Here is a 22,486-nt window from a genome sequence, read left to right as displayed (position 1 = left end):
GAATGAATGAATGAATGAATGAATGATCATGTCATCTCCGAACTTCTTTACTGACCTTAAGCAAGACTGCGCTAGTTCATGTAATCCCACGACAAAGACTTATTAACATGTGTTAATGTTCGCAGACTGATTATTAAAACAGAGTGAAATCAAGCCTGCAGGTGAGCAGGATCGCTTCAGGGTGATTTGATATTTAGCTTAGGATGGTGATCATTTTCTTAGGAGGAGCGTGGTTTGAGTTCACAGACATTTGCCTAGAGATGTTTCTCAGGTTCCGTCCTATATTCCAGCAGTTTTCAAACTCAAATGGGCGTAGGAATGACCTTGCAGGGTGGGACACCCCAGGGCCTCGACACCTGCTGTCCTATCTCCACAATGCGCTGCCCCCAGAGAGCCCCAGGTCTCACTGTCTTCATTCAGGTCTCATGCAAACATGGCCGAATCCAAGAGTTCTCTCCGACTGCTGGGTCACTTGAGGTCCCCTTGCCTGCTTTGTTCCCCGGGTGGCTCTCATTCCCCGTAACCACCATTCCCGCATGCATTGTCTCCCCTCACTGCAGCCTAAACTGAGCAGGCAGGACTTTTCTCTGATCTTGTGAGTGTTGTTCTGCGTCAGTAGCTCTCACCCCCAGGGCCACGTGAGTGTCAGGCTCAGGGTCATGTCACAGTGATTCATGTTCTGGCATGCCATTAGCGTCACTGCCCATATTTTGGTGTGAGTATAATCAGCTTTGGGACATTGGGGGAGAACCTTGAGAAGGACCTGTGACATGAAAGATGTGGGTTTCAGCAGGTAGGACTTGGTCATTATTTGTCACATGAGTTGTATATGTGAACATGAAACCCAGCCGCTGCTGGCGCAGGCTGGTGGAGCCTCCCTCCAGGGTGCCAGCACCTACCCATGTCACAGAGCAGCAGTGCAGCAGCCCTGCAAAGCCGGAGGGCCAGGCAGGTGCCCAGATTGGGTTGTGTCCTTCAAAGGCTACAGTGGCCAAGCAAAGCACCTGACTTATAGGGTTTAACTTGGGTATAGGGAAAAATTAAACTCAAAAGCCACATGTTTACACCAGTGCGACCCTTCCACATAACATGGACAACACTGCTACCAAATATTAGCGATTATGTTTTTGGGGGAAGCTGTCGCTTTGTGAACATTGATGCTGTTCATGATGAAGAATGGCTTACAGGCTTACAGTAGACTTTCTGTGTTTAGGATAGCTGTCTTGGACATGGCAACCTTATCTTTGTGGCTCGGGAACATGGATACGTAAGAGAATACAATGGGCTTAGCCAGGCGTAGTGGCCCCCACCTGTAATCTAGCACTTTGGGAGGCCAAGGCAGGCAGATCACAAGGTCAAGAGATCGAGACCATCCTGGCCAACAGGGTGAAACCCCGTCTCTACTAAAATTACAAAAATTAGCTGGGCATGGTGATATGTGCCTGTATTCCCAGCTACTCAGGAGGCTGAGGCAGGAGAATCGCTTGAACCCGGGAGGCGGAGGTTGCAGTGAGCAGAGATCGCACCACTGCACTTCAGCCTGGAGGACACAGCAAGACTCCATCTCATAAATAAATAAATAAATAAATAAATAAATAAATAAATAAAATAATAATAAAATAAAATGAATACAATAGGCTTTTCTTTTCTTTCTCCAGGTCTAGCACATACCGCTCCAAGGGCTTTGACGTCACTGTGAAGTACACACAAGGAAGCTGGACGGGCTTCGTTGGGGAAGACCTCGTCACCATCCCCAAAGGCTTCAATAGTTCTTTTCTTGTCAACATTGCCACTATTTTTGAATCAGAGAATTTCTTTTTGCCTGGGATTAAATGGAATGGAATACTTGGCCTAGCTTATGCCACACTTGCCAAGGTAAGGCTAATCCATGGATTTAAGGAAATCAAATAATAGGATGAGATTCTGAAAATCATTAAAGGGCTGACACACGAGTCTTGAGCTATCCTTGGAGACAGTGAGAACCATGTGGTGGAAACAGACCAGTATTCACACCATTATATTTCCAAGCATTTTTTAAATTGAAGGTAAACAGCATGATTCTTGGAACCTTCCTGTAAGACAGACTAATAGCATTAACTTTTTGTTTTATTTTCGTTTTATAGTTTAAAATGTTAACAGAATTTGAATCATGTAGATCGTGATGTGTGTTTAGGAGGTTTTACTAAGGTAGGATTAAAAGAAAACACATTTATTAAATTCATACGTTTGCGTGAAGCAGGAGCCTGCGGGCAGCCCTGGAACGCAGGCAGGGGATGGTGCCCTCAGCCAGACTGGGATGTGGCCTGTTTTCCTGGCTCTGCAGGGGACACCTCCAAGGAGACTCCCAACACCCAGCAGGGAATATGGGCAGCCTGAAGGCATGCCCTGGGGATAGCCAGCCCTTCCCAGTGGTGGGGAGCCCCGGAGGAATTGTGGAGCCCTGCTCTCGCCATCACCAGAGCCTCCCCAAATGGGGAAAGACAGAATTGGATGTTCCCCAAATATTTGTACTTGGGGCCTACCCAAAGGAAATAATGTCTGTATGCAGGAGGAGGGAGGCAGGCCGGGGAATTTCCACCTGGAGGCATTGCCGAAGGCAGGCGGGAGTAGACACCGGGGGTGTGTGCTGGGCTCCCGGAGTCCACACGGGTTTGCATGCATCGAGAACCGCAGAAGGAGACCAGCTCTCCTGGCCCCGTAACTGGGCACCACGGCCTGGCCTCACCTTGCTTAGCATTAGGCTTGGAACCAGAGCTACATGTGGAAGGAAACAGAAGTGACTGCTAGAGCAACACGCCCCCACTGTCCCGGGAGGATAATCTTCCCATAGTTCCAGCTCAAGTTTATGAGCAGATGGGGATGGGGTGGGGAGAGCAAGAGGAATTTTATAACCCTTGGCCCCCACAAGGAGACAGAATCACAATTACTGAGAGCCTATTAGGCCCTAGGCTGAGAAGATCCAAGATAAGATGTGGGTCACTCAGTGCTCATGACTCCCCTGTGAGGCATACTTTGTAAGGTCATATTCTCCCCGTTTTATTTTTTTCTTTTTCTTTTTACTTTTTTTATTTTTTTGAGAGTCTCACTCTATTTCCCAGGCTGGAGTGCAGCAGTGTAATCTCAGCTCACTGCAACCTCTGGCTCCCGGGTTCAAGTGATTCTTGCACCTCAGCCTCCCAAGTAGCTGGGACCGCAGGCACACGCCACCATGCCTGGCTAACGCCTTTTGTATTTTTGGTAGAGACGAGGTTTCACTATGTTGGCCAGGCTGGTCTCAAACTCCTGGGCTCAAGTGATCCATTCACGTCAGCCTCTCAAGGTGTTGGGATTATGGCATGAGCCACCGCGCCTGGCCTTATTCTCCTCATTTTCAAGATGTGGGGATTGAGGGTCAGTGAGCTGTTGCCCCTTTGAAGTCAGAACATGGAGCTTCTCACTGTCTGCAGAGCCAGGGCTGGCTCATGAACCCTTTTGTCCTCTGTATCATAGGGAATTGTGGATGGATGGAAACTTGCATTCCTAAACACATTTTCAAAATGTTTTATCTGTATGTGACTGTTTGGAAATGAAAGATGTGTATGACTGGTTTTATGTGAATTGTTCCGAAGATGATAGAGGAAACCTAAATTGCCTGGAATTAATAATATGTAAAGCTTCAGTGAGAACAGACCCCTTCGGGGTTTGCTCAGACCTCCCGACTCACTGTGAGACATTTTATCTTTTCATTTGTGAAATTCCAAGATTACTGACAATTGGCTTCCCATTTCCAGGGTTTGAGGAGAAACAATAGGACTCATAGGAAGCAGAGTGTGGCTGGGAACAGGGCCTGCAGGGTGCGCTGGGCGGACTGCCCCAGGCGTCTCTGAGGCAGGTGCGCTGAGCACTCTGCAGTGCTCAGGTTGTGAGGTGGCTCCTGGTCCATTCCAGGGGCTTCCTGTCAAGGCTGTATCAGGAACACCTACGGGGCTTCTAAAACTGCAGCTTCCTGGGCCCCACTGAATCAGGTTCTCTCAGGGTTAGTTGTGGGCACCTGGATGCTTTTAAGTTCCTAGGGGAATCCCAAGGCACAGCCCTAGTGAAGGACTTGACACAATGATTGCAGCTCCTTCACTGTGTGCCAGGTGCAGTTCTAAGTGCTTTGTAAGTATTGGCCCATTTAAGCCCCAGAGCGGCTCCAGGTAGCTGCCCTTATCCCCGTTTCACAGGGAAGGAAGCAAAGGAACAAGTCACTTGGCTGGCAAGTGGCAGAGCCGGTCTCCCCTTCATGTTTGCTTTGCTTTACTGCCTCTCGAGAAGGTAGGTAGAACACCAGCTGGGGGCACCCCCAGGCCCACCCTGTTATCCCAAGAGGTGATTTTGTCTCACTGGTTGACTCAAACACCCACAAGTGTTCTGACAGAGATTGCATGTGGAAATTGTGCTGGATTCTGCCTCGGAATTCTGCAGAAGCTGAGATGAAACAAGTAGGAGGTCAAACACAAATGGATTAAACCAATGGGAAGATCTGTGTCTGTTCCATGGTGGAGTCCCCCTCTCACTCCCTCTGGAATCACAGTTTTAATTTTCACAGATAGTAAATAATCATTCCTGTGAATGACCATAGGCACCCAGGGGATGCCTATAGCATCTGCGCTACTATAGTTAATTACGTTTTCATCAAAAACTAACAACTCAGGGTCACCAACTCCAGTGTCTCCCAGTTGTCAAAGCCAAAATCTAAACTCGGGTCTATCACTGACTTCCTCCATGACCGCCAGCAGCCCTGGCACACCCACACCTCACAGCTGTTTGCAGACCTCCCCACTTCCCTTTGAGTCTCTCTGGAGAAATGAGGGCATCCTCTGTATGTCTTGCTGGATGTGAGGGAGACACAGAGCACATGAGGGCTTCTGAAATCTGGCCTCAGGGAATAAGAAGCCTTTTATGCTTCTGGAGTATAGATTTATGCCTTTCCTGCTTCTTTCCCGCCAGAGTTCATCTGGCAGAGCTAAGCCTCTCCCCAGGCTCTGGGGTCCGGGAGATACTGTGCTCCCTGGTCAACCACCTCTCATTTGCATGGTGGACAGCTGCGGCTGACAGGCGAACAAAAATGTCTGCAGCCATGGCAGCTCCTAGAGAAACTCTTCTCTCCTTACTCTCAAATGCCTAAGATTAGGATCCACCACCTGCCACGGTAACCCAGTTCCACGGCTTCTCACACCCCCTCACAAGGCAGTCATGATGATAGATGTGCCTGCGTCGAATGGCTTCCAGAAATACGATCTTATTTGTACAACAGAGCCGTACCCAAAGGAAAAATACCAACCAGTGGGAAGCTCTGTTGGGGCTTTCTGAATTCCTAGACCCGATCACAAGCTGGTGTATTGTTGAACCATGAAAAACACCAGGAATAAACACCAGGAATGTTGTCTGTGGTGCGTGGCATCTACATTGGGTGACCCATGTCTACACTGTGAGTCCTAAGCAGGTGTCCCTCTCTGTCGCCCTCCCGCAGCCATCAAGTTCCCTGGAGACCTTCTTTGACTCCCTGGTGACACAAGCAAACATCCCCAACGTTTTCTCCATGCAGATGTGTGGAGCCGGGTTGCCCGTTGCTGGATCTGGGACCAACGGAGGTAGTCTTGTGGGTATCTTTCAGTCTTAAAGGGGCGAAAAATCACAGATGGATGGGCTCTTTTTTCTGTTTTATTAAACACCTGAGCAGAAATATTAGGCATGTAGGTGTGCGTCGGTACTGTAAAACTTTCATCATCCTTGTTGTCGATCTTTTTAAAAATGGCTAAAATTAGACAATCCTTTATGTCATCCTGCCATCTGGAAGGATGATTCTCATTGCTTCTCCAGATTCCTTTAAAACTTTTCTTTACCATCCTTGGAAGGGCACTGCTTTCTGTGGGTGGGGGAGGGGCAAGTGAGGAGCGGTGGGGGGTGTGGTGAGTGGACCTGACTTTGGGTAGGGGGGCAAAGGAGAGTTCATAAATTTGGCAGGGAAACAGGGACCCTCGTAGATCCTTTCTCTCTCTCTCTCTCTCTCAACACATACACAGGCACACGCGTACCACAGCACAAGTGTTTGCTACTGAAACAGAACCAAGGCCGTCAGCACTACGGAGGTGCTGGAGCCTGAGCTTTCCTCCAGCGCCCTGCACCCAGACGTCAAAAGTAGTAGGAGACAGGAAGAATGCACTAGAAGGGGGTGCTGCCAGTCCCATTGCTGTCTGACTATGAGGGGCAGGCTCTGCGTCCCTGGTCCTCAGCTACTTTCATTTGCTACCATTTCCAGGCAGAGGATAGCATAGGATTTATGAGGAAATGTTTTATGATTTTGCAAAATGAAGTTTTGATCAGGGAAGCGCTTGTTCTTCTGTTGTCTGACCTGCAAGAAACTAAATAATTGTCAGTCAGTGTGGTTAACTGTCTTATTGCATTTCTTTGAAGGAAAAATCTCAATATTGTAAAGCTAAACTTGTGTATACTTTCTTTGGATAAAAGAAACCCCCAAAGCATCTTGATTAGACGAGGGCCTAATACCATCTGACTTTTGCAGACATGGACCCATAACATTCCATGTTTATTTTATTTTATTTATTTATTTATTTTATTATTATTACTGTTTTTGAGATGGAGTCTTGCTGTAGTGCCTAGGCTGGAGTGCAGTGGCGCGATCTCAGCTCACTGCAAGCTCCGCCTCCTGGTTCAAGCGATTCTCCTGCCTCAGCCTCCTGAGTAGCTGGGACTACAGGTGCCCGCTACCACGCCCAGCTAATTTTTGTAATTTTAGTAGAGACGGGGTTTCACCATGCCAGCCAGGCTGTTCTCGAACTCCTGACTTCATGATCTGCCCGCCTCAGCCTCCCAAAGTGCTGGGATTACAGGCATGAGCCACCGCGTCCAGCTTCTTGTTTATTTTTTAAGCATTGATACTTGTTTCATGACATCATCACAAAGTAGAAGCCCTCATTGCAGTCAAGTTTCTCTTTACAAGTGCATGCTTCTCTGTGTAACCTGTTGATATGTCTGTGTATTTTTTCTCTTATACCTGTAAATATTTTCTGTCCCAGGTCCTGGGTGGAATTGAACCAAGTTTGTATAAAGGAGACATCTGGTATACCCCTATTAAGGAGGAGTGGTACTACCAGATAGAAATTCTGAAACTGGAAATTGGAGGCCAAAGCCTTAATCTGGACTGCAGAGAGGTATTCATGCTATGGTCTCTGTTGTGTCTTTCTGTGTGTGCCTGGGTCACTTAAATATGCCAGCTGGAACCCGTAGATGCCAATAGAAGGTACATTACCTTGTAAGATAAAGGCTAATTACATGAAAAGATGCAGGGCCTTGCTGTACAGTAAGTTGAAATCAATTAATTGTCCTCCCTCCCCACCACAAATATTGCATCCTCCCAATCACTTAGCTTCATAGGACAAAATTAGCATTAAATGGTGAGTGAAGAGGACTATCTGAGCTACACCTTCCACCATACATTCATCTTGGACTGATGGTCCCTAAGCTCAGTTTAAGAGGTTGAAATAAGCAGATTTTTCGTCAGTGTAGGACAGGGAAGGACGAAAAATAAGCAAAATGAAACAAAAAATGATCATCAGCTTTTTATCCTCCATTCACAGCTAGCCTGGCCCCCGGAGTACCCAATTCTCCCTAAAAAACAGTCATGCTGTAAAGATGTGTGTGGCTCGGTAGTGCTAAAGTGGCCACATGCAGAGCTCTGACACCAAACCTCTTAGGATCCATGTTCATGCCCTCTCACTGCGTTTTGGCTTGTTCGTAACACATTATGACATTATGATTATGACTTACGAGAGCCTCAGTCTTCTATAGCACTTTTAGAATGCTTTATAAAAACCATGGGCATTTCATTACATTCTAACCTGTTAGCACTTCTGTTCATATTACCCGTCACATGCCAACATCGATTCTCATATATGCAGGTACCTCTTGTCACGCACGTCCGTGTGAAGAGACCACCAAACAGGCTTTGTGTGAGCAACAAGGCTTTTATTTCACCAGGGTGCAGGCGGGCTGAGTCTGAAAAGAGAGTCAGTGAAGGGAGATAGGGGTGGGGCCATTTTATAAGATTTGGGTAGGTAGTGGAAAATTACTATCAAAGGGGGTTTTTCTCTGGCTGGCCTGGGTGGTGGTCACAAGGTGCTCAGTGGGGGAGCTGTTGAGCCAGGATGTGCCAGGAGAAGGAATTTCACGAGGTAACGTCATCAGTTAAGGCAGGAACAGGCCATTTTCACTTCTTTTGTGGTGGAATGTCATCAGTTAAGGCAGGAACTGCCATTTTTACTTCTTTTGTGATTCTTCACTTGCTTCGGGCCATCTGGACATATACATGCAGGTCACAGGGGATACGATGGCAATGGCGTAGCTTGGGCTCAGAGGCCTGACACCTCTGAGAAACTAAAGATTATAAAAATGATTGTCCCTTCCATTGCAAATCTGTGTTTATTGACAAGAGGCACTTATTTGTCAGCTAAGAACCTAGTGGTAGAATCAAATGTCCGAATGTAAAACAAAAGACAAAACCTGTGTGTGTGTGTGTGTGTGTGTATGTGTATTAGAGAGGAAAAGCCTATATTTGGAGATGCGATTCTTAGATTCTAGGTTCTTTCCTGCCCACCCCATATGCACCCACCCCCCTAAAGAACAAACAACAAAACCCAGGACATCTTAGTGCAACATTTCAGTTTGCTACAGGACTTTTAAATATTCACTTTACTTACCTATTAAAAACATGAAAATGTTATGAATAAGCTAAGCTATATTTTAAATTGTTTTTACACTGAAAATAATTTAATATTTGTGAAGAATACTAATACATTGTTATATTTCATTTTCTTAAAATTCTGAACCCCTCCTCCCTTATTTCCTTTTGACCCGAGTGGTGTATTGGTTGTGTGACTCATGGATTTGCCTTAAGGCAGGAGGATCAAGTTGCCCAGGACTCATTCCATCCCTGGGTAGACTTGCCCATGCAGCTGTGCCTGTAGAGGTTGGGGTGGCTCATCTGGTGTTGGCCACTGGCCTCCATTCTCTTCCCTCTGCCACATGAAGAATGTTGCAGGTGGGGACAGGGCTGGCAGTGCCTATGTGTGTCTCAGTCTATGATACAGTGTGGCTCTGGGCTCTGGTTGTTACCAATGCAAATATGGGATGTCTGTTGAAAAATTGTCCCCCCTTCTTCTCTTCATTAGTGAGGTCATAGAGAGTTGATTTGTGTACTGTTTATACAAGTGGCTTTTAATATATTTCAGCCTCAAAAGACAAATAGGTCTTCCCTCTGCCCTGGGGCAGGAGTGGGGGTCCTCAGTGAAGGAAGTTGGGCAGCTCTGAGTAAGGAAAGAGCTCCCCAAAAGCCATCCCAAGGAGGGCTATTGATTTGCTAATTTGGACCACATCCCCTCCCTTTCCTGGGCCCATTTCCTTGTCTCCGAAGTGAGCATGTTGGGCTGGAGACACCTGGTTCCCCAGTTCTGAGAATATGAATGAACTACAGTCCTTGACGAGTGGCGTGGCTGCCTGGATTTGTGTGTAACAGACAGACGGTGATGGTGGCTGGAGCCACGCGGGGCGGGGAGCGCCACCGTCACTCATGCACCTTCCCCTTTCTCTCCTGGTTCAAGTATAACGCGGACAAGGCCATCGTGGACAGTGGTACCACGCTGCTGCGCCTGCCCCAGAAGGTGTTCGATGCAGTGGTGGAAGCTGTGGCCCGCGCATCTCTGGTGAGTCCTCGGGACACTCACGGGTCCCCGAGTCGCTGAGTTACAATCACCTGCTGAGCAGCACTGAGTGTTCTGAGTGTCTCTGAACTATTGCACCATGCGTTTCAAATTTTCATATTGTGTATTTGCATATTTTATATGTAATCATATAGGTGTAATATGTAAATATATTTTATATGTGTTTAAAATCTTTATATTTTGAAGGGTTTTGTTTCAACTATTACTTGTTAATTTCACAATCCGCTTCTTTGATGTTAGCAAATAATACCTTCGTGAACCTCAGAGGACTTGGATCTGAATGTGCAGTGCCCTCTAGTATTTCAAATAATAGTTCTGTTGGTATAGTATTTTTTTAATCTGTGAAAACAATACTTGGTAATATAACTGTTACATTTATAGCCTTTAAAACAAAACATATAAACCAAAAATTTTACTCCTTTTTGGCCTTCATCCCCGCACTGGTTATCTTAACTTCTGTTTGTGTAGAAGAATATCGTTTTTTCATGGAAGACAAAGATCAATCAGCCAATCTAATCATTAGTTTATGGCCATGCTCTGAAATACAATTAAAATTACTATTGTGGACAACATGCCTTTTTGGGACCTGGCTGATGGTATTCCTGGTGTGACCCCAACTTTCCAGTCAGTTCAGGGCAATAAACATTGGATACAGCACAGCTTTGGGGATGAAATAGAATTAAATTTAGTCTAGTTTTTGCCACTTCTAGCTGGATGTCTGGGGAGGGGTTTTGTGCCCTCTGAGAGCCTCCGTATTCTCGACTGAGGGGTGGTTGTGAGGTTTGGGTCAAATGCTTGGTGTTGAGTAGACACTTGGAGCTTCCATTTAACATGCAACCACAGCTCTGCTGCTATTTGTTTAGATGAGAGATGAATGTGACTTTTGGCTTCCTGAGTGTTCTCATAGCATCTGTCCACTCAGGGCCTTCCTTGTGAGATCGTCAGAAAGTGTTTCCTGCACAAACACTGCGGCCCTGGCGTGGGGCTGATTGTCCTGCTACTCTGCTGTGATGACTGAGTTCAAAGAGTGGCCGATAGGAGCACGTATGGTGGTTGCCTTGTTACAGCTCATAGCAGAAACATGACAAGCAGGAGGGGCTTTGGGTTGTCCTGAACCCAGACTTCAAACACCTGTGACTGCTTCGGGAAGAGCGGCTCGCTGATGAAACGACACAGGGGGAATAAGCAGGAAAGGACATGGGCCCTTTTTGAAGCAGCAGGTCTCAGGGCGACCAGCCGCCTGGCACAGCTGCAGCTGAAGCCACGGCAGAGTCTCCATCTTTCCCACTATCTGCTGAATCAGCGAAAGTGGCAGGTAACATTTTTAGTGCCTTAACTTTAGAACGCTTGCTGAAAATCAGACCCTACTTAAAATAAGGAGTGATACCCTCATTTCTTAAATAGTAAAAATGCCCTCAGCAGGATTAACGTGAGTACCTTCCAACTTCATATCCTGAATGGAAAAGTCTGACCACCATCCCAAGGACGTGTTTGAAGCGCAGTGTGAAAATCCAGCAAGCCTATGCCGTGAGAGGCGGGGTGGCGGGGCTGCGGGGCGCTCACACTCCCAAGCTCATTGTGGCATGTGCTGAGCCGAAAACCACGAGGTGGAAGGAAGGAGACAACATTTGTTTGCCTTGTCTAAAATTATCCTCTGATTTCATTCGGTCCCTGCGTCAGGAGGGAGAAACATGGGAAGGTTGTTTGTCTTGGGCAGGGAAAGCATAACAAGGGTGCATTGTGTGTCTGTCTTACTGTCTCTGGACCAAAGTTGTGTTTATTTTTCTTATCTGCCAGGTCCGGGTAAGCCAACCCTCTTGGCTTGAGTTTCCTTCTGGTTAAGGGGAGGGCTGGCTTCAGAGAGTGAAAGACAATAGAAGTGTGGAGCTCTGTCTCCTGGCATGGATTGTTCAGATGGGATTCTAGAAATTAAGGGTTTGGAGTTCTGTATTTAGAAATGAACCTGGAGCGGGGAGTATTGTGCAAGGTGCAGCCCATGCAGAGGCATGGAGACCTGGGCTTGTTCGGACCCTGCTGCAGTGCCCACGTGGCTCAGGCCCAGTGCTTCTCCAAGGAGGAAATCCAGACGCAAAATAATACCCACTTTAAGATGACTTCTGACTTTAAAACTGTGTGATCTGAGGGTCGAAACTGGCCCCCAAGGACACGTGGCTTCACCCCCGGGGAGGCTGCCAGACTTTTGGTTAAGGACAATGGCTCTGGGGACAGTAAGTCCCACATCCAAATCTGAGGTGAGCTACCCAGGCCAGTTACTGGGCCCCTTGGAGCCTCATTGTCCACCTGCTGTTGGAGCTGGCCATGGCACTGTCATCTGAGCTCTGTGCCCCATGCCCTGCTGCAGACCTGGCCACCGAAGCTCTTCGCCGAATCCAGCAAAATGACCATCCCACCTCTCATGAGCGTGTCTGAGAAGGGGCTCTCCCTGTGACGTGCATCTTTAGTAGACTCCGCTTTTTTACAAAGCAAAGATACATTAATGCCAGCATTAGAAATTACACAGATCCACTTTGGGAGGCCGAGGCGGGCGGATCACAAGGTCAGGAGATCGAGACCACAGTGAAACCCCGTCTCTACTAAAAATACAAAAAATTAGCCGGGCGCGGTGGCGGGTGCCTGTAGTCCTAGCTACTCAGGAGGCTGAGGCAGGAGAATGGCGTGAACCCAGGAGGCGGAGCTTGCAGTGAGCCGAGATCGCGCCACTGCACTCCAGCCTGGGCAACAGCGTGAGACTCCGTCTCAAAAAAAAAAAAAAAAAAAAAAGAAATTACACAGATCATTCACAAATGGTCTGAGTGGAGAACGTGGGATGGAGGAGCCAACCACAGAGAGCTTTCTCCCCACCTGCATGCCCTGGTGAGGAGGGCAGGTGTCTGCAGTGTGCATGGTTACGTAGCACGTGCCACCCCCGATATTCAGTGTGTGGGCATCAGCAGATGCATCCAGGGGCACCCGTGTGTTTTTTCAGTTCTGGTCTTGGCGATGTTCTGTCCCATTTTCCCATCTTCTGTTCTAACTATCCCTTTGGCTTCTAGAAGACCCTTCTCCCTCCTCCTTGGACTCGCCCTGTCCCTGTGCCCCTCCTCGTGGAACCTCTTTTTCTGGCCTGAGACCCCTGTTCTTGCTGTACATCCTCCTATGTGATCCCATCCTTAGCCTCATCAATACCTCCTGCTCACCTGTCAGTGCCTCTGGAAGGTGTGTCTAGCCCAGGCCCATCCCCTGGAGCTCAGGGAACTCAGGACTCATGAGCCTCACATGTACACTTGGACACATGAACCACATCAATGTGCCACAGAGCTCAGCCCTCTGCAGATGAAATGCGGTCATGGTATTCCTTCACAGTGGCGCCCCTGGTTCCCTCCCCTCCTCACCTTCCATTCCTGTCTGTCTGCAGCAGCAGCCGTGTCCAGCAGGTGGGTTCCACGGCAGCATCTTCTGCAGCACCCCTACCTCACACCTCCCAGCGCCTGCTTGGCCCTCCAGTCCAGCTCTCGCCTTTCTTCCTTCCAGCCATGGCCTCCTCCTGCTCTGCCCCACACGGGACCCTGCCCTGGATGTGCTACAATAGGCACGTCAGACACAGTCTTTCCTCAGCAGCCGGCAGGCCCAGGGCGGACTGCTCAGGATCCTGCCTGTGAAGTCACGCAGGTGTCGTTAACTTGCCAACTCAGCAACTAGTGGATATGGGCAGATGCTACCTTCCTTCCAGTTCCCTGGTGAGAGGCGCAGGTGGATGTCCTGTGTTGCCAGCCACCTTTTTGTCCCTGGGTGCCATTTATTTTTTTTCCCCCAAATATTTCCCAGGTCTCTTCTGTGTGCAAGGTGTTAGGGCTGCAGCAGGGGCGGGCCGCAGATCTCTGTCCTGAGAAGACTTGGATTCTAGTGCAGGAGACCGAAGTGTATCACGCCAATCAGTGTAAATTGTTAACTGCCACAAGGAGAAAGGCCAGGAAGGAGAGGGGCATGGTGGTGTTCTCGTGTTACAAGAGGAAGCCAGGGAAGGCTTCCTGGATGAAGCGGTATCTGACCTGAGATCTGGAGGAGGAGAAAAATGTCCCAAAAGAGCAGAGAGCCCACACTAGGCTCTGCACCAGGAGGCAACTTGCTGGGCTTATGGAATTCAGAGGGCAAGTGATAAGCAGAAAGGCCTTGGGGGCCACAATTAGGATTTCTGTCTTCTAAAGGGCCTCTGCCCTCTGCTATGTGACCTTGGGCAAGTTACTTCACCTCTAGTGCTTTGGTTGCCTCATCTGTAAAGTTTCGAGGATAATGCTATCACACTGGTTGAGAATTGAAGTAATTATTGCTGCAAAGGGCTTATAAGGGTGCCTAATACTAGCACTAGTAGGTACTTTGTGTGTCTTGACAATTTTAATCATTATTATTTTGTCATCACCGTCACTCTTCCAGGAGACTAATGTCCCTGCTGTTCTGTCCAAATTAAACATTGTTTATCCCTGTGGGCATCTGGCGAGGTGGCTAGGAGAGCCTGGAGCTGTTTCCTGTTGACGTGCCAGACTAGTCATGGTTTCTCATGTGATCTTGTTTTGTCTAGATTCCAGAATTCTCTGATGGCTTCTGGACTGGGTCCCAGCTGGCGTGCTGGACGAATTCGGAAACACCTTGGTCTTACTTCCCTAAAATCTCCATCTACCTGAGAGACGAGAACTCCAGCAGGTCATTCCGTATCACAATCCTGCCTCAGGTACAAACTTGGATTTGTGCTTCGCTCTTTTATTACGCAAAAGTGAAAGCACTCCATGCATGACACGTGTATTAGATGTCACACCTGTATTAGATCTCTGTCACCACAATGATGCTACAAAAGACAGCCACACATTACTGTCCCTGAGTCCAGGCAGGGCGGTGTCCCTTGGCTGGGCTCACTCACGTGTCTCTGCTCAGCTGGTGGTTGGCTGGGCCCCGATTGGCCTCTGCCCAGGCTGGTGTAGGATGGTCTCACTCACATATCTGGTGGTGAGGTGGATGGAGGAACGGAGTCATGCGTTTCTCTCCATCTAGCGCCTGAGTCACATGTGGTAACAGGGACCTGGGAGACAGAAAAGAACCACACAGGGGCTCCTGAAGTATCAGCCAAGACTGACCATCGTCTCTTCCATGGTGCTACCCAAACAAGCCCAAGGCCAGCCCAGATTCCGAGGATGGGGGAAGAGACGCCCCTCGCACTGGGAGGAGCCACGGAGCCACATTGCCAAGGGTGTGGCTACAAGGAAAAGGGAAGACCTGGAGACATTTTCATCACACCTACCACATCACCCTTATATATTTTTCCTGTTTACGTATAAAGAATAAAACTAGGCTGGGTATGGTGGCTCATGCCTGTAATCCCAGCACTTTGGGAGGCCGAGGCAGGCAAATCACCTGAGGTCAGGAGTTTGAGACCAGCCTGGCCAACACGGCAAAACTCCGTCTCTACTAAAAATACAAAAATTAGCCGGGCATGATGGTGCATGCCTGTAATCCCAGCTACTCGGGAGGCTGAGGCAGGAGAATCGCTTGAACCTGGGAGGCGGAGGTTTCAGTGAGCCAAGATCACACCACTGCACTCCAGCCTGGTGACAGAGTGAGACTCCATCTTAAAAACAACAACAAACAAAAACTTTACATTTAAAAATAAAATTGTTATAGAACTGTTTCCAGTGTAGCCAAGAGAATCCAAATATCATGGTAATTTGATACCCAAACCTTTAGTTTAAAAAACATGTGAGCTCTAAATCTTTTATGCTCTTTCTTTTGATCATCAATTTCATATTTTCATTCTTTCTGGAAGAGTGACAGTGATGACAAAATAATAATGATTAAAAAAAAAAAAGGGCCGGGCGCAGTGGCTCAAGCCTGTAATCCCAGCACTTTGGGAGGCTGAGACGGGCAGATCATGAGGTCAGGAAATTGAGACCATCCTGGCTAACACAGTGAAACCCCATCTCTACTAAAAAGTACAAAAAACTAGCAGGGCGAGGTGGCGGGCGCCTGTAGTCCCAGCTACTCAGGAGGCTGAGGCAGGAGAATGGCGTAAACCCAGGAGGCGGAGCTTGCAGTGAGCTGAGACCACACCACTGCACTCCAGCCTGGGCGACAGAGCGAGACTCCATCTCAAAAAAAAAAGAAAAAAAACCTGGAATGTCCAAGATGAAGACGTCATTTTTTTCCTACACTCCCAGTACCCACTGACTCCCTGTTTATCCTACACGTCTAATGAAATGGACCACGTCTGTCTTCCTCAGTTCCATTTCTCACCTCTTCCTCCTCCCCTCCGTTACTGAGCCCTCACGCGTGTGGCTCTCACCAGCACCTCTGTAACCTACAGAGTACTGCTGTGCTCCCAAGCCCCGACCCTCTCTTCTTTTTGAAACTGTCATCAGATTAATCTTCCTAGACCACCACTTTCACCCGAGTCTCCCCTGCTATGAGTAAGCAGTGCGTCCCCACAATTTAAATGCTCAGGGCTCGCTCCTGGCATCGCTGTCCATGGCCTCCCACCAGACCCCTCCTAGTTCCCCAGTGTTTTTGCTGTACCCCGACCCTCTGCCGGGTGGCCACTGACCCTCAAGGCCTCTCTCCTAAGCTCTGTTCCACCAACCCCCCTGCCTGAAATGCCCTCCTTTCCGTACTCCACCCGTATATCCAGATTCTTACCATCCTTTAAGACTCAACTCAAACAACCCAGCTTTTGTTGAAACTATGCCGAGCAGAATAACCCATTTGTGAGGTTGCACCTCCCACTCAGCACGCATATTTTCTGGTCTGCTCATCTGGCGTGGAATCTTATCTTTAGGGTACGTTTTATGCCGTTGCCTTTTTCATTTGACTTCTCTTTTCTTAACTTCTATTTCGTTTTCAATTAATTATAAATTCCTTGAAGATGAGAACTGTGGGGTGTAAAAGATCGTCCTTCCTTCCCCAACTCCACCAGGCAGTGGAGGGAAAGTGCATCAGAACTGTTTGTGGAATGGACACATCAATGTGTCTTTGTTGCAATTTGATGACTTTGAGATAAAGGGAGTTGGACTGCAGGGACAAGGAAGGAGGCGTAATTTCAGGAGAAAAAAAGTAAATGATACTACTGCCTTTTCCCATTTTCATCTTTACATTGTAGGGATGTGCTTTCCGGAAAAGGAGAGATCTTGGGGAAAGGATTGAAAGTTCAGGAGAAATTCAGGCCAACAGGAGACACCACGCTCTCAGGAGAGGTTTGAGTTACACGCTCAGCACTGCCCTTCCCTCACGCCGTAACTTTGAGCAAAGCATTTAGCCCTGCCTGTGTCTCTTTAACTATAAAGGAGAAACAATAATACCTACCAAAGACATTTTCAGAAGAATGCAGTATCCTTGGGTGAATGGCACTGCACTAAGTGATGCTACAATGCTATGTTTTCAGCATCTTTAATATCACGTGCTCTTGGCCCGGCGCCATGGCTCACGCCTGTAATCCCAGCACGTTGGGAGGCCGAGGAGGGTGAATCACAAGGTCAGGAGTTTGAGACTAGCCTGGGAAACACGGTGAAACCCCATCTCTACTAAAAATACAAAAAATTAATTGGGCTTGGTGATGTGGACTCAGCTACCTGGGAGGCTGAGGCAGGAGAATCGCTTGAACCTGGGAGGCAGAGGTTGCAGTGAACTGAGATCGTGCCACTGCACTCCAGCCTGGATGACAGCATGAGACTCCATCTCAAAAAAAAAAAAAAAATCATGTTATCTTGATGATTACATTTTGGCTGGTACAGCGACAAAATGTGGACATTATTTCATCAGTGTGGTGTGTAATAATGTCAAAACCCAGCTTGAGGACCCAGGTGTGTGCTGCTAAATAAATATCAGGCACCAAGTACTCATAAGAAGCAGGAGGAGAAGGCAGGCATTTGGGGGAAACCTCTCAGTCCAGGCGGGTCACAGCTGGGAAGGGTTGCTTGACTTCCTCAATAGCTTTTAGGACCCAGCACTGGGCAAGCTCAGGAGCAGAATGAGAGAGGTTTGGGAGCATTTCATCTCATTTGCACATCTCTGCCTAAGAATTCATTATTGCTTTCACTTATAATGGTAGATATTTTTTGGTTGACTTCGACATGTTCCCATTTTTTATTTTTAAAAATCCACTTTGCCCGCTGTTTTCCTGATTTTCTTACTCAGCATCATGTTCCACTTGCTTTCCATTCGCTTTCTGGGAGGGGACTCCCATAGGAAGCTGGGAAAGATCACCTGGTGAGACCCCACACGCTCCACGTTTCCCAGCAGAAAGGCTCTGCCCAGCAGCCTTTCTAACACCAAGGGAAACCGACAGCGTTCTTGTCCTCAGAGGTTTAGGATGGGGCCTTACCTGGGACCTCTCAAACACGAGCCCTGATAAGTGGGCAAACGATTGCCCCTGCAGAAAAGAGTCAAGTCCAAAGCAATTACTTTAAACTTTGTCCATACTCAACACTATTTTCCAACAGCCCATGGGCTGAATCCTATGTGGCCTGTTAAAAAAAACAGCAGCCGCCAGCCCACAGGGGAGCTCTGAGGTTTCTTCATAGCTTGTGCTTTGTCCCTACTTGACCTGCTCTTCAGAGTGGTCACATGGCAGCCCCTCCCTGCTGGTCTCTTCTCAGTCTTTTCTGCTCCCTCCAAAATCACCCCTCGCAGTCCCTCAAACCCTCTACAGCCAGAAGGCCCAGGACTCTTGTGTATTAGTGTGTCTGCCTTTTTCCTCCAAGTCTTTCTTCCTACCTCTGCCCTTTAAGGCTAATCATTACTCACAGGAAGGTTCATTTGCTTACTCATTTTGCACTCTTGCTTTTCTCCAAACAAGTGGCATTTTGTCATACTCAGCTGCTATACTCTCTAATTGCCTGCATTTGAATTATTTGCTATTCAAAAGCCAAGAAATTGTTACTGCTGATAGGATACTGATTTGCTCACTGATTGTGTTAAGGTTTGACCCATTTCCCCGTATACTCTTGGCTCCAGGGATATCAGTGGCCGACTCGACTACATTTAACACTGCACAGCACCTGTGGGAACTGGCCCTCCTGAACGGCAGAACTTGTGACCCACAGATGCTGTCTTCTCTCTGGTGTTGATTACTCCTTCCTCTTTTCACTGAGGAAATCGTCCTGTCTCCGTCAGCCTGCCTACTTTTAAAACTCTCTGCCCGAGGGGTGCATGATGGGCTCTGGGCCAGCTAGGAGAGATTGCAGTGGATCCCGAAGGACGAGGACAGTGAGGACTTGGCCTGAGTCGGGCGAGGGAGTGATTAGATTCCGCTTCAGTTTCACGGGAAGGCTCACAGGAGTCTAGTTACAGTCTCCAGGTAGGGTAAGAGAGAAAAGGACTGGCCCAGCACTTTAGGGCCTGAGTAACTGGATGAATCATGAATTTACTGAGACAGAGAACTGTGGGAGAGGTCTGATTTGGGGGGAACAGCCAGTGTTCAGGTTACACAGGAGATGCCGATTGAGAGGTGGACAGGCAGGCAGACACAAGCGTGTGGCAATGGTGGCCCAGGTCTGGGCTGGAGAGGAGTAGTTGGGAGTCTCAGGCTAGATCACGGGGTGACCTAGGGCCATGGGGTAGGGCCAGATGGGTCACCCAAAGAGGGAAGATTGAGAGGAGGCCAGAACCTGAGAGTGCTCTGATGCTTGCAGGGGAGGAAGGTGAGGGAAATCCAATACAGGTGCCTGAGAAGGAGCAGCCAGGGAGTTAGGGAGAAGAAGAATGTGGCCCCTTAGAGTATAAGTGAAGAAAGTTTCCACACAGAGGAAGTGATTAGCGGTCAGCAGTACCCATAGAGGGGTCTATGGCGGCACTTCCGACACTGTGGTTAGTGCCTGGTGGGACTGTGTGTCCTTCACCACCATAGTGCTGGTGCAGAGGGCAGCATCTGAGCCATGTGAAGTCCTCAGCAGATAACCTCTGGGCAGATAGCCAGATGGCCAGATGGACATGAGGACTAAACTCTGACTTTTTTTTAAATTCTCTTGCCCAAATTCCTACCTAAGGGGCCTGGGGAGTTCACCCTACAAACCATAAAGTCTTGCCAGAGGGGTTTTATTTAACCTTGTATAACATGGCCTGCTTTCTAGCCTGGCTCTGGCATGACATCACATAAAGAATAAGGAAAGAAATAAAAATATTTTAACCCCAAATAGATTTCCATTTCATATTTTGAAATTGCCCTGCAGAGTTGTCTCTTGTGAGAAAAATCTACGTTCTACAGAGACTCCCCTTTTCCCTTTTTTTATTCTTTCCAGATCCAGAAGATAATCAACTAAGAGTCAGGCAACCTTTATTTTTTTTAATACATAAATACTTTAAGTTCTGGGGTACATATGCAGAATGTGCACGTTTGTTACATAGGTATACATGTGGCATGGTGGTTTGTTGTACCCATCAACCCGCCACCTACATTAGGTATTTCTCCTAATGTTATCCCTCCCCTAGTCCCCCACCCCCTAACAGGCCCCAGTGTGTGATGTTCCCCACCATATGTCCATGTGTTCTCATTGTTCAACTCCCACTTGTGAGTGAGAACATGTGGTGTTTGGTTTTCTGTTCCTGTGTTAGTTTGCTGAGAACGATGGTTTTCAGCTTCATCCATGTCCCTGCAAAGGACATGAACTCATCCTTTTTTATGGCTGCATAGTATTTCATGGGGTATATGAAGGCACCCTTTTAAATTCTGTAAGACACATTGCACAACCTCTTCTCTTCACAGCCTATTAGCTGAAAGCTTCCTCTGCACAATAAAACTTTGGTCTCCACCATCCTTTCTCTTAGTCCAAACATTTCCTTTCTATTGATCCTAGGTTAGATAAACTTAACCAATTATCAACCAGAAAATTTTTAAATTTACCTCTAACCTGGAAGCTCCACTTTGACTTGTCCTGCCTTTCTGAACCAAACCAATGTACATCTTAAAAGTGTTTGATGTCTCATGTGTCTCAAAATTGTATAAAACCAACCACCTTGGGCACATGTTTTCAGGACCTGCTGAGGCTGTCTCATGGGGGGCCATGGTCATCCACACTTGGCTCAGAATAAATCCCTTCAAAATATTTTACAGAGTTTGACGATTTTTGTCAGCAGACAGACAGACGTCTTCTGGGCGTGTGCACCTGTGTGGAACTCCAGGGGATGCATACGGGTCACCTGCTTTGTCACTGATCAATAATATTGATCACCATGCTTTTGATCTTCTCTCCTCCTGGATGGCAGGAATGAGATCATCTTTCTTTCCCCGTGACTTCCCCCAGCACCTGGGAGGGTCCTGAGCATGAGTGTGACCTCAGCAGTTTTGTGATGTTGCCTGATTTGTGCTTTTTCTTGTTTGCTCTCTCCTCTCCGACAAACAGCTTTACATTCAGCCCATGATGGGGGCCGGCCTGAATTATGAATGTTACCGATTCGGCATTTCCCCTTCCACAAATGCGCTGGTGATCGGTGCCACGGTGATGGAGGGCTTCTACGTCATCTTCGACAGAGCCCGGAAGAGGGTGGGCTTCGCAGCGAGCCCCTGTGCAGGTGAGCGATTCTAGCAGTGAACAGGGATCCCCAACAAGATCCTTTATGTAAATGTCCTGACTTGGAAGCAGTTCTTGATGGCAAATCAATTACCATTGAATTGTTTCACTCATTCCTATCACCAGTGATCAAAATCTTCTCAATAAAATGGATCATGGGATTGCTGAGAGAATTAGGTGACATCATCCATGTGAAACTTCAGTGCTTGGCACATGGGAAATGCTTACTGAGTGTGAGTCCTGATAGTCACTAGGAGTAAAAATACGCCATGGAGCTTTGGAGTTGAATTGCAATTTTTCGACAGTTAAAGCAAAATGAGTAAGGACGAAATTTCACATATAAGCTGTGTACATTAATTTGTCCTTAAAGCTGTCCTTATTTTGAAATAGGAAATGAACACCTATCACTGCGATTTCTTGAAATCCTAACATAATGAGACCAAGGAGCCCCTGTTTGTCGTGGGATTCCTTTGAAAGATGTGTGAGGGCGGCCCGCAGCATGACTCTGCAGTCTAGCTGGAGGGTTGGCAGGTCTTCAGAGAAACCAGGAGAGCACGAGAAAGTCAAGAGGATAGATAAACCCCATAAGCTTGAAAATGTCTTCAGATTTCACAGTTTGCTTGAAACGGAGTGCTCACACCGCACACAGCTTAATGGGAGGATTAGGTATTTCTGACTGACAGTCCAAGCCTGCGAGGCAGAGGCAAATCACAGAAGTGGGCATGAGATTGAATTGCTGGAGACAAGTGGAGGAAGAGCCTGAATCAGAAAAGTGGCCAGGAGAATTGCAGCCTTTCAAAATAAGATGTCAAGGGACTGGAAATAAATAAATAAATAAATAAATAAATTGGTACATTGGATTTGAAGTCAGGAGCAGAATGGAATTCCAAAGTTGTGCTGGTGATATGTGAAAGGAGAGAAAAATTAAGTGTGAGGTCAAACAAGAATCAATGACAAGGAGGTAGAATAGAAGAAAACTTGGGAATCGATACAGAAATACAAGATTACCGTGCGGTTGAGGGAAAGGGGGTTTTGTAGGAATTTGATGGATATGAGATACTGTTGAAGGACAGGTGAGAGTGCTGGGCCATCCTGGGAGCCTCAACTCAGACCTTCACTCTGATCTCAATCCAGGTGTAGAGCTGCCGGGATGAGGTGCACAGGCCAAATGCCAAGTGATCA

The 22,486-nt window shown here is 47.6% G+C and overlaps 1 protein-coding gene across 3 annotated transcripts in view; it reads left to right on the top strand.

The window, feature by feature from the left end:
• BACE2 (beta-secretase 2) overlaps positions 1–22,486 on the top strand; it is a 115,407-nt gene that overhangs the window by 69,589 nt on the left and 23,332 nt on the right. For 2 of the 3 annotated variants that reach the window (XM_005548654.5, XM_074033984.1), the window contains exons 3-8: positions 1,659–1,875; positions 5,495–5,623; positions 7,062–7,196; positions 9,642–9,743; positions 14,338–14,487; positions 21,137–21,305. In XM_005548654.5, coding sequence (XP_005548711.1) covers positions 1,659–1,875; positions 5,495–5,623; positions 7,062–7,196; positions 9,642–9,743; positions 14,338–14,487; positions 21,137–21,305 — 902 coding nt within the window. The remainder of the gene's footprint in view (positions 1–1,658; positions 1,876–5,494; positions 5,624–7,061; positions 7,197–9,641; positions 9,744–14,337; positions 14,488–21,136; positions 21,306–22,486) is intronic. The other variant, XM_005548655.5, reaches the window with a different exon arrangement.

The sequence above is a fragment of the Macaca fascicularis genome, chromosome 3 (genome assembly GCF_037993035.2).
Source record: "Macaca fascicularis isolate 582-1 chromosome 3, T2T-MFA8v1.1".
In the NCBI taxonomy this organism is placed as follows: Eukaryota; Metazoa; Chordata; class Mammalia; order Primates; family Cercopithecidae; genus Macaca; species Macaca fascicularis.
This window is presented reverse-complemented; position numbering and strand designations above follow the sequence as displayed.